Source organism: Quercus suber, unplaced genomic scaffold (assembly GCF_002906115.3).
Source record: "Quercus suber isolate HL8 unplaced genomic scaffold, Cork oak 2.0 scaffold_84, whole genome shotgun sequence".
In the NCBI taxonomy this organism is placed as follows: domain Eukaryota; kingdom Viridiplantae; phylum Streptophyta; class Magnoliopsida; order Fagales; family Fagaceae; genus Quercus; species Quercus suber.
Genome location: NW_027069549.1, coordinates 203,868 through 216,535, shown reverse-complemented (window position 1 = coordinate 216,535; position 12,668 = coordinate 203,868). Strand labels below are relative to the sequence as shown.

Genomic DNA, 12,668 nt, shown 5'->3' with positions numbered 1-12,668 from the left:
CCTGAGTCATCATATCTTGTCTTATTTACTTTTCCGCTACATTCATTATTGACATGATATTGATGTTTGTTTGTTTTAATAAGCCTTATTCATAATAAATCTAATTAACAACTTGGATTTAAAACTTATTAATTATATCAACCGGGGTCTGCTTTGTTGTGAGGAGAGCCCTAAGGCAAGATTTAAAAAGCTTCTAAATCTGAAGTAATAGGTCTAATGTGTTCTATCTAGTTGCTTCTGGATCATTTTACTAATGTCAAGGTTTAATCACTTTATGCCCAAGTTAAAATTTTAGGCCAAGTGGATAGAATTATGCTCTGAATTCTGTGGCAGGTTAGAAGCTGAGACATCAACTACAGGTTAGGCTGCATTTTTTTTTTTATAAAAAGAAAAAAATAAAACAAAATCTTTTTTCCTTTTTCTCATTGGTTGGTTCAGAAAGATAGTGGGTCGTGTTATGAAGTAGTTTTGTAAATCGGTGTTGGTTAATGATATTATGAATGCAATGCTATTACCATTGACATGTTGAGTATGTATGAACTATGCTGTGTTTGAAGACTAGTTCTATTTTGTTAGGATAGTTTGGTGTTGCTGTGTTGATACTTAGAAAAAAAATTTCCATAATTCAAACTTCCATCTAACTTGGGTTCCTTTTGATGATTTCAGTGTCTTCAGTCTTTCTTTTACTACCTTTTTTTAAAACAATGGCTGCTAGTTAGAGTTATGCTTTCTAATGTGGTAGAATATTCTTCTTTTTCACATCTATTAAGATTACATGGTGTAGTTGGTGTTTATAAAAGAGGTGTAAATAGCGGGTTCACGTGAAAGTGATCTTGCTACAATCACAACTTACTACGTCAACACTAGTGAAAAAAGATTGTAAATTTTTTTTTTTTTTTTTTGTCCCTAGCTTTACAAACTTATAAAAATTAGTAACCCAACTCTAGCAGATTTGACTCACATGTAGTACACTAGACCATGGTACAGCAAACCAGATAGCTCCAATATCATTTTCATGTTTATAACAACATCCTAATTCACTTTTTTCCCCCTATCATATAAAAATTAATCTCTTATCAGTTTTGAAGGCATAAAATTAGGAGAGAGTTAACAAGAATGAACTAGAAATTATTTTTTTGCAAGACTTCATCAATTGCAAATAAAGATCTATCAAGTTTTAAACCTTGCAAAGGATTTAGGTATTTCCTTACTTATTTCTAATAAGTATTTTTCATCGAAAAAGTAAAAGCTAATTAATGGCTTCATTTTTGCTAAGCATTTTACTCTTATGGCAGCATTGTTATTTGATATTAACTAATGAGCATTGTTTGAAATTGTATGTTTACTAGATGGAAGGGGTCGAAGAGCACAACAAAGCATGCCACACATATGCTAGCTGCGTATCGTGAGTCACTGTCGAGTATACGGGCACACCAAGTATTCTAGCGCTTCATGTCAGAAGGATATAATTCTCCCTAGTTTTGTTTTTCACTTGGTAGGGTTGTCAACTACTACATGTGTATAGTTAATAATGTAACTTTGGTCAATTAGACCATTTATATAGAAGGAATTAGTTAAGAACATTTCACAAATGTGGGCAGTCAATATAAAGTACCTTGATTTGTAATTTTACATTGATGTTTGTGGTTTTGATTCCACACATATTTAGCTATGAACCATTAAAATTTCTCCCTCGGTTTCAGCTATTGCAACCAGTAGTATCCGGGTGCATCTTACCATGTCAAATCCAATAAGAAGGGGAAATAGGTCAAGAATATCTTAGGATTTTTAGTGAAGTAGTTCTTCAATGGTCTTCTACATATTTGGTCAGATTGAGGATTGACACAAATAAGTACGTATTTGATTTGATTTTTTGTTGAACATTTATTCAAGTTGTCTGGGAGCCGAATAGGGATGTCCTAGACTCACTGCCCCTATATTATATTGCCGGCCGACATATATGGAAGGCCATTGTGCTGTTGATATATTTTTGGATAGTAGATGAGCATCATCCTGAACGTGTCTTTCGTCTTGTGGATACATCAGTTGATCTCCATAGAATATCCTTCCAAGGTAAGCTAGAGAGGAATTGGGAGTAAGAACATGCTGTCTATAATGACCGATGGGCCCATAGAGGGGAACTTCTTGCCGATGCACCAACATTCGATGGGGACACGACGTACCTTGCTGCTTACATGGAGTCGTACCCAAGGATGACCAGACGATACATTACACAAGAGTCGGCATATTGGGAAATCCTAGTAAGGCAATAATTCAATGCTTCTTTTATGGATTGACAATATATGTGTGTTGCTGCATGCATTCTGAAAATTAAGTTTTATAGAGCCATTGAATCAATATTTTCACATTCATTCTAAAGAACATTTCATTTCTTGCCACTAGAAATGCATTTTTCACGACCAATATGTATTGGTGTGCCATTTCAATAGTAGCGCTATATATGAATAAGCTCATCATGCATAATCTATTTCCAAATCAGTCATGACTTACCTGCCAAGAGATATATTCAAAAATCATACAATTTGCAGTTAAATCTTTATACTTTCTCAATTCTTAAAGGCATAGTTTTTCATAACACTAAAGTAACCAGAAAAGTTTTAACATGACTCCTTTATTTCACAAGTTGAGTCCAATGTTACATTACTATTGCAATGCGAACCAAATTCCAAAATGTACAACCACCTGAAGAGTACGTTGGATCTTGTTAAAGAGTTGAGTCAAATGGCATTGGAGAACGCGCGTGCCATGGCGAGTGAGGCGAGCACATAGCCCACAGGCCGTGGCAGGCAAGGTGGTGGGTCTAGAAGGCGTGGATGAGTTGGAGGTCATGAAGGTGGTCATGAGAATGAGGATAAGTCAGGTAACTTCCAACTCTAATACCTCCAATTCTTACTGACTTCCAATTCTAGTACTTTCAGTTGTAATTTATTCAGAGGACGTATTAGAGTAGCGAAGTATATTTTCATCATAGCCACACATAATATCCCATTCTGCTGATTTCACAAATTTCAATGGCTCAAACACCACTCTATTACCAAAATTGAAACAATTCTTACTTATCCCGGATCAAACTGGCTCAATCCCTTGTTGTCATCTTAATAAATACAATTGTTTTTGTACAGATGATGAGGCATTGGAGGGCAACTGGGACATGTACATAGGTGGCACCGAGTCATCGTGATGCATATCTGATGCTACTGCTGGGCCATCCCACCCCATTGGCCATGGCAATAGTGCAAAACACACATCCCATGCTCAAGCTGACCCTCGATCCCCATTACCCACTCGGCTGTCTCCCCTATTGTTTAGCGACTCTACCTACGAGGGTGGCTGTATATTTGTACCCACATCTAGACAACCAAGCCCACCTATAGTTCAGGCTGAGCCCACCCAAGAAACTTCACTTCCTAACCCCGACGAACCAGTTGCACAGATTGAACGGATACAGAGTGAAAATATTGAGTCGATACATGGGTTACGAAGATCACTCCACACTAACATACATCCCCCTGGTTGCGGGACCGGTGACGGTAAATACCATGCATTCCCTGTGAATTTCTTCCAAATTTATTTAATTAAACAATAAGATGAGAAGCACGCATGCATGCATTTATGTGAAAGGGAAAACGACCCAATGTACATGTATATATAGTGCAGTTGTTGAGATTCTCTTCATTTAGACTTCCATCCCACCAAATGTTGCATCAATGTCAAGCTAATAGTTCATTTAGATCCAATGGACTAAATGCATATAATATTATCAATAACTATGAATTAATAGTGAATAACTATGGTTGTGTATATGGTTATTTTTTCACAAATTTTACTCTATAAAAACTACTTTTATTCCAAACAATAATGGACTATAATAATAATAATAATAATAATAATAATACACATTAACGTACACAATACAAAACATGGTCTATCCCTCTCTTTAGACTCTACTTTGGTTGTTAGGGAATGTGTGCATTCAAGTAATGCGCTCTACTTTCAATTTCAGGTAAGACGAGACCTACCAAGGCAGCTGTAAGGAACCAAAAAGATCGTTGAGCTATTGATGATATGGAGCATATGGCGGTAAAATTCCTTCCAAAACTGGTTTGGCTTATGTTTCTTTCTTACTTTGTTAGGAATTAACCAGAAATAGTGATCAAGCAATTAATTACACTCCTAAATAAGATTTTACAACCTTCTTGCCTTTAACCATCTATTTACGTAGTTTTTACAAAGTAGTCACCTACCTCGCATAAAAGACAAAATTGATGGTTAGAGGCAATGCATAAATTCTTTTCCTTACAAGTATGACTACATTTGTCACTCATTTGCCACATCCAGAATAAATTGCATCTACATATAATTGAGAATTGTTTGAGGAGTACATCAACATTACTTTCTATAAGGATGGCTGTGGGTTTGGTTATTGATACCACCTCCCACACCCCCGCCCCTCCCCCCAGCCCTCAAAAAAAGGAGGAAAAAGGGGGGGGGGGGGGAAGTAGACAAACAAATTATTTGGTATTAAGGTGAAATATTGAACCCCATTCCATTTGGCTTTAGGTTTTTATATGATTAGTTAGCTTTTTTAGAATTTGTAACAGTTGTAGATTGGGCCCTGTTGTAGGGGTCAAGGGTTCTCACATGGCATCCAAGTGGATAGAACATCAGAAAGATGCCATATGCATAACAGCGCATATTCTTCTTAGGTGAATGAAAGTCTTGACATCAATAAAAGAATTCCTTTGATCAGATAGCTTTCAAATATTTAACTATTCGTATGTCTTCTTTGCTTCTTCTTTTTCCTTTTTCAAATAGAGCAACAAGTTAACATGCACACACGCGTGCACACATTCACACAAACAAACTAGAACAAAAACCTTTTTCTATTGGTAAGTTACACACACACCTAAAGGTACTTGATCCCATGACCTCATCCTCTACCTAAAACTTATAAGGGGAGCACATGCCAATTGAGCTAGAGCTCATTGGCAAACTAGCACAAAAACTAAAGTATATGAAAAGAACAATTGAATAATGTAAGAGACAATACCTTCCCAAGGTATGCCCAACCAACAGCTAAAGATACGTCCAATTGCAATCCCTTGATTAAGGCATGTTGTTTCAATGCATTATGGTCAGACAAGCATCCCAATGCTACCCAAAACTCATAATTGTCACCCTCAATTAACAAAGCCCCCAAAGCCATCTTCTTTGATAGCTGCCTAGTAAAAAGGATAGTAAGTTAACAAAGCAAATATATAGCAAAATGAAATGATCTATATAAGTGGAAAATACAGAAAGATCATACCAATCATTGAAGTCATTTCCATCACTCATGGCTAGGGAGGATATAAGATCTACAATTATTGCAATGTCAATATAGATATTAGCTTCCCATTGGGCAAAGTGCAAAGCTCGCTAATAAGAACCTTTTAGCAAATATGGCAGCTAAAATGCAGGTTTTCTTCCAAGAAAAAATAGAAGCATTAAAAGTTTCCACATCAAATTCTAAACACTAGACATGTGTTAAATAAATCACTGCAATTTCTTAAATGACAAAGCATTTTTTACAAATTCCTTGGGTGTAAAGGGAAAAAGACTACCAAAGGACTATTCTAGGTATAAGCTCAACTTCCTCTATGCTTTCTTTCTCCTCTTTGTGTTTGTTTTCACAACTTTTCAATATCCTCTATTTCAAGTCAAATCAACAACTATTTTACTTAGTCTTAACTGTTGAATGCCTATTTTTTTTATTTGGCGTGGCAGAAGGGTCGAACTTGTTGGCTACTGCTACATGAAGACTCTTTTACCCTTGCTTCCCATTCAAATTAACTAAAAATCCTGCGTTAATCCCCCTCTATATGTTAAAATTTTGAAATATGCAAGTTTGGGGATTTTCATGATTTTGGGTGTTGTGGTCTGAAATGGTTCATGGGTTTTTAAGTATGCATATTGTTTATAAGATTTGTACCCTTAAATTACATAAACATAGCTGATTTGTAAAACCCATTGAATTTAGGGTTCATGTGTTCATATGGAATTTGGGGATTTTCATGGGTGTGGGTGTTTTGACATGAAATATGTAAAGGGCTTTTTTGTATGCATGTTGTACTCATGTTTTCTACCCTTTAAGTGCAAAGAACTCATGATTTGTGAGAAATTGGAATTTAGGATTCATGTCTTCATATTGGAAATTTGGGGATTTTAATGAATAAAAGTAGTTTTGATTTGAACTGATTCATGGGTTGTTGTGTATGCATGTTGGTGACACATTCTCTATCATTTATATTCAAATTTTTCACATTTCCAGAAAATTTTGGTTCAAGGGTTAAACTTGTTCTTCATGGAATTTGGGGTTTTGTTCAATTGGGTATAATTGCCTGAAATTGACCATCGTTTAAAGTTTGATGGATTGTTAGTAACTGATTTTACACCCGCTGCACAATGTGTAGTATGGGTTCGCATGTTTTTCAAAGAACTTGACAGCATGGGTCAATTTTCATATATTTTTAGAAAATTGATCATTTCAATGCATCCATTCATGCGCCAATTGTATCCATGCATCATGTAGTGGTTAAAGATTGGCATATGCACATTGTGTTTATATGTCTTTAACGCAGTTTTGAATATTGGTTTTATGTTGTGCTTTCATTCTATCTCTGTAGATCCTAGTTATTGCTCCTGAGAAGTCTAAAACCATTAAAACCAAAACCAAATGAGTGTCTGCCTCCTCATTTGAGCCTGCAATTGCATTTAATCAAATAAGGTTTGAAACGGTTACAAATGAGCAAAGGTTTGAAAACTTAATTAAGTATAGGAATTTTTTGCCAGAACGACAAATCAATCTAGATGAATTACCTCTTTCTATCCATAAGAATCTACAGTGTAAAAACTAGTTGTGTCTGTGTAAAGATTTACATCCCACTCTAGCTACCCTGATTAGAGAGTTCTATTCCAATCTCCACATTCGTTCTAATGATAATCTAAGTATTTGGATTGGAGGTCAAAGTTTTTTCATAACTAAGAATGATGTATCCAATGCTCTTAATGTACCTTATGTTTGTAGACCTACTTATCCATGCTCGGAGCGTCCTCCTATATCTAATGTTATGACTCTTCTTTATGGAAGATCAGTGACATGGGTATCTAACCCAAGAATTAACTCGAGTGAGTTAACTGAGCTTAATTATATCTTCTTTAGGATAGCTTGTCACAACATCTTCTCCATCTCCCATGTCCATACTATTCCTATAGAGAGGTGTTTCTTTTTGTACGCCCTCTTCACTGATGCCTCAATTCTCCATCTCCTATGGTTTATTATTTCTAGTCTTCATCTATAGGGTTCTAAACTTTTTACAATTAGAAAACTTCCCTTCCCTAGTGTTGATCCATATTACAGCCCCTATAGGAGCCACCTTTCTCAAACAGTGGAATGCACAAAAGAAGAATGTTGGACCGAGTGTTGGTTCATCAAAAAGACCACGAGTATAGTCCATCGCTAGAGATGTTCATGCTGAGGAGAGTCTTGTTGATCCTACAATTGCTGTTGCTTATGATGGTGACGATGAGGTACATGTTGACATTGCAGCTATAGAGCCCACCATTCCTCCTCCTCTCTCTCCTCATGTTATGATGGAAACCTTTATGACGACTCAAGCAGCTCATGGACAGCTTTTAGATGGGCTTATTGCTGAGGTTGCTACTTTGAGAGAAAAATTTTCAAAGTATAGGAGTACTTTTCCACCTCCTCCACCCTTTGACTCTTGATGATTACCTTGGGCAATACATAAAAGACAGGGGAAGTAGGGATTGTAGCTTAGCGAGAAGAGTAGTTTTTGTAGCTTCCGTAGATCATATAAAAGTTATTTAATGTGATTTTCAAGTATTTGTATATTATTATATGTACTCTTCAAGGTCTACAAACATGGTTTTAATTTTATGATAATATGACCATATTCACAATGTGTGATGACTTTTATATTGAATGATCATTTTCTTTCTTTTTTTTCCTTCAACTAGAATATGGATAAGGTAACCTCACTGATCACATATGCATATTTGAAGAAAAACTACAGCCATTGAAATGATAACAGAAAGGAACCTACCTCATCAAATGCATTATCGATTAACTCTGCCATGGCTATACCAAAAAAAATAAAAAGAGATCATAAAAGTAGATTAAACAGATAGAACAGTGAACTCAAGCCACCAATAACAAAGTTATAATAGATTTAAAAGTCAATTCTAGTTGGGCTAAGAAGGGACGAACAGAAGATAAGAGGGATCGAGAGAAGAAAGCAGGTCCTTCAGCGCAAAATCAACAGTACACCCCCTTGAACGTGCCACTTGAGCAAGTCCTTATGCAAATCAAGGACGAGCCTTCTTTGAAGTGGCCAGAGAAGATGAAGGGAGATCCCAACAAGCGCAATAGGAATAAGTATTGTCGCTTCCATAGAGATCATGGGCATGATACGGACGAATGCTTTGATTTGAAGCAGCAGATTGAGAATCTTATCAGGCAAGCAAAGTTGAGAAATTTTCTTGGACGAGACCACAGGGACGAGAAATTGAAAGGGAAGGTAGAGGAATCATCACGACCACCGCTCAGAGAAATAAGGATCATCCTAGGGGGGAGTCCTATAGGACAGTCGTCCAAGTCAAAGAAAGCATACTTGAAAGCAGTACAAAACGTTCAACTCTCTAGATGACCATCGAGCGAGAGAACTACGGATGAGCAGGCGATCACCTTCACAGACGAGGATGCAGAGAGAATTCACCATCCTCATGACGATGCAATTGTCATCACCCTCCTTATTGCTAACTACAAGACTAGAAGGGTGTTGATAGATAACAGAAGCTCAGCTGATATTTTGGATTATCCAGCCTTTCAGCAGATAAGGTTAGGACGAGATCGGCTCCGACAAGCGAGCTCCCCCTAGTAGGTTTTGGTGGAATGAAGGCACAACCTGTGGGTAGTATTTCATTACCAGTGACAGTGGGGGCATACCCGCAGCAAGTTACCAAGGAGGTGAACTTCCTTGTGGTAGATTGTTCATCCTCCTACAATGCTATAATTGGAAGGCCAACTTTGAATAGTTGGAAAGCTGTAACATCCATTTATCACCTGTTGGTTAAGTTTCCAACAGAGCAAGGAGTAGGACAAGTGCATGGAGACCAACTAGCAGCAAGAGACTGTTACTTGGCAATATTGGCCATGGACGAACAAGTCCAGGCCATGAGTATTGAAGAAAAGAGAGTCATAGCAGAACCTGCTGAAGTGTTAGAAGATGTTTCTTTAGACGAGACAAAGACGGAGAGATGCACCAGAATTGGGGCGGATCTAGAAGAAAAAATTGAGGACCTCGTCCAGTTTTTGAAGAAAAACATTGATATATTTGCTTGGACTCATGAGGACATGCCGAGTATAGATCCTAGCGCCATTACCCACTGTCTAAATGTATGTCCTTCCTCAAAGCCAGTGCGACAAAAGAAAAGGGTGTTTGCCCCGGAGAGAGACGATGTAATTAGAGACGAGGTTCAGAAGTTGATAACGGCAAAATTTATAAGGGAAGTATACTATCCAGATTGGTTGGCCAATGTGGTGATGGTCAAAAAGGCAAACGGCAAATGAAGGATGTGTGTGGATTTTACTGATCTTAATAAAGCCTACCCCAAGGATAGTTATCCATTGCCGCGCATTGACCANTTTTGCTGCATTATAATAATAACTTTGTACTAGCATTGTCTAGATGCTCTAATAACATGGTCCTTAGGGATCAGCTATCTTTGAATTTGTGATTGTCCCATCCCACTGCTTCCCTTTCATATGTATTGCCAAGCTGTAGTATGTGAAAGTTTTTGAGCACCGTGCTTGGTCCTAAGATTGGCCTTAAGTTGAGGTTTTGTATAGGTTGCTTTGAGGTTTACTTCAAGTTTGCCACCTAAGTTATGTGGCATTAATGAGGCAAACTGTGAGGGCTCTGGTCAAAGAGTTTTTGCTTATATGCAATTCCTTCTGTTTATGAGTCTTCTTTGATGAGTTTTTGACATAATAATGCTACACTTCTTTTTATTGGTTCCAAAAGCCACAGATTTGAGGACAGTTTGAACTAAATGAAGAGAATTTTAAACGATTGGCCCACATAGAAGTCGATTTATAAGGACTCTTTATATGGTTAAGTAGTTGCTCAATTTTTATTTATGAGATCTTGAAGTACAAATTTGGTTTATATAAGTTGGACCAAAAACATTGTGCCCAACATTAATTTCCTTTCGGCATTTTTACTACAGTGTTATTTCACGAAATATGTCATTAATTAGTTCCATGTTCTATCCTCATTTACATTGCTGAAGATGCAGATATCTCATTAATATTAAAATTTTGAAGAAGCAAACTTATAGCTTCATTGAAATAGGTGGGTGTAACTGGTTTTTGCATGGGGGGTGCTCTCTCTATTGCAAGCTCTGTTCTCGCACCTGAGGTTGATGCTGTTGTTGCTTTTTATGGAGTTCCTTCATCAGAACTTGCAGACCCTGCCCAGGCTAAGGCTCCTGTTCAGGCCCATTTTGGGGAGCTTGATAACTTTGTTGGCTTTTCAGATGTGACGGTATGGCATTTTCTTTTCCTTGGTTGCTTTTAGTCTTAATCATTCCTGTTAGCTTCCCTTCTATTAAAATTTCTCTTTGTTCATGGCTGAGTTGTTGATACTAGGCAGATTTTGTTTAAATATATCTTCTCACCCATAGGTTTTAGCCACTGTACATGTGCAAAAACCAAACAAAATCCATGTGTTATTCATTGACCTTCTAGTAAAGTGACCAAAGATTTCTACTTTATTGTTAAACAGTGGCAACTCTGTAGCTTCAAGGCTTTTAAAACCTTGCAAAATTTTCCATAGATTGATATTTGTGGTATGATGGTATAAGTCATTTCCGTTTGGAACTAAGATTGTTGGGAGCAATTGAAGTGAGGGATAATTAATAAAAACTATGAGAGCTAGAATATAAGGATTAAAGGAGAGCTTGATTGTTGATCAGGACAGGGATGGAGCCATTCCTTGGCGCCCAGATATTTTAGAATATTTTTTAAATGCCATATATATAACCTGAGTCTTGGCCCCCTTGTATAATCCTTGAGAGAGAGAGAGAGGGTGAGAGAAACTGAGGGCATGAGAGACTGAGAAGGGGGGAGTGTTATGAAACTGATCTGAGAAAGGAAAGTGAGATGGTAAAAGAAACTAATGGGTGTTTGTTTTTTGTTTGAGAGAAAAATGGAAAAGTCAAAAGAGACAATTAACGGGGCTGATATTGTTGTCTTTGGAATGAATTTTTTTTTTTAATTTAATTATTTTTTCAAAAAAATTTAGGAAGTCTCGATCCTAGAGATGAGAGATGACTTGAAGGGATAATTTTTTAGTAATGCTATAAAGTATAAACACAACAAAAAAAAATTACAATAATTTTACAACATTCACAAATAAGTATACCATGTCATTAACAAAAAATTAATTGGAGATTGTGGTGAATCCACCTTAGCATTACTTTTTTTTTTCCTCCTCCTTTTGCCTCTTGAATTGGTGTGCTTAGCTTACAGATATATTTATATATTAACTTTGAATTTTTAGTTTTATTTAATTATATTATATTATAAATATATTCAAATTTTATAGATTTTTTTTTTGTATAAATTTATTAAAATTTTGAATAATATGAAAATATTTACTTAATATTTGTAATAAACCGTGAAAGATATAATTTTTTAAATTAAGATATATTTGTAATTCTTTAAATACTTTTTACACATTTATTTTATTTTTTTCATATTAAATGATTATTAAAATAATTATTACATCATCATGTTTTGAACTTTGGTTGAATTTTGATCCGACCTTAAAACCTTGAAGCTCTCTTCTTTCCTGTTCTTTGACTAGTTTAATTATTAAAACTATGATATTGATATCAATTGAATAGAAATTGTCTCTTCTCCTCCTTTGCTTCAAGTGCACAGCAGTACAAGCCACACACAATGCCACCCTACATGATACATCGTTGTTGAGGCCGTCATGCTCATGCCGTATCACCCACATCCACTTTCTCTCGTCTGTTTCTTTCTCTCTCTTTCTCTTATGACTTTTCATTTATTTTCTTAAAAAAATGGTTTCATACTTCCACTCCCTCTCATTTGGTATCCTGGCTCCATCCCTTAATTAGGATACACAGTAAACTCATAAACCTCAAATTTAACTCCAGAAAAAATGAATGATGGTAATGTGTAATTTATAATTGATGGTACTGCTAGAATAGCGATCACCAAAAAAATTGAATGGAAGCTTCTGTGAGAGAGAGAGAGAGAGGTCTCCTTTTTTCTTGGCTTTGCATGCTCATTGTCTTTAAATATTGAATTTCAGGCTGCCAAGGCTTTGGAGGAGAAGTTGAAAGCATCAGGAGTTCCATATGAGGTACACATTTATCCAGGCAATGCACATGCATTCATGAACAGGTCTCCAGAAGGTCTGAAGAGGAGGAAGGGCATGGGATTGCCTGATGAGGATGAAGCTTCGGCTGAGCTGGCTTGGTCTCGCTTCCAGTCTTGGATGACTCGTTACTTATCTGCATAAGTATGTCTTGTCATATGCACTTCTACCTTG

The 12,668-nt window shown here is 36.5% G+C and overlaps 1 protein-coding gene across 1 annotated transcript; it reads left to right on the top strand.

The window, feature by feature from the left end:
- The first annotated feature begins 10,413 nt into the window (after window positions 1–10,413).
- Window positions 10,414–12,662, top strand: LOC136067743 (uncharacterized). Its single transcript, XM_065773970.1, has 2 exons — window positions 10,414–10,628; window positions 12,429–12,662. Exons 1-2 carry the CDS (start codon window positions 10,458–10,460, stop codon window positions 12,636–12,638), a joined length of 381 nt encoding a protein of 126 aa, XP_065630042.1. The 5' UTR covers window positions 10,414–10,457; the 3' UTR covers window positions 12,639–12,662.
- Window positions 12,663–12,668: the final 6 nt, after the last annotated feature.

Coding starts and splice junctions, on each gene's coding strand:
- LOC136067743 (XM_065773970.1), top strand. CDS start 10,458: ATGGGGGGTGCTCTCTCTATTGCAAGCTCTGTTCTCGCACCTGAGGTT. Junction 10,629..12,428: donor TTGGCTTTTCAGATGTGACG/GTATGGCATTTT, acceptor ATTGAATTTCAG/GCTGCCAAGGCTTTGGAGGA.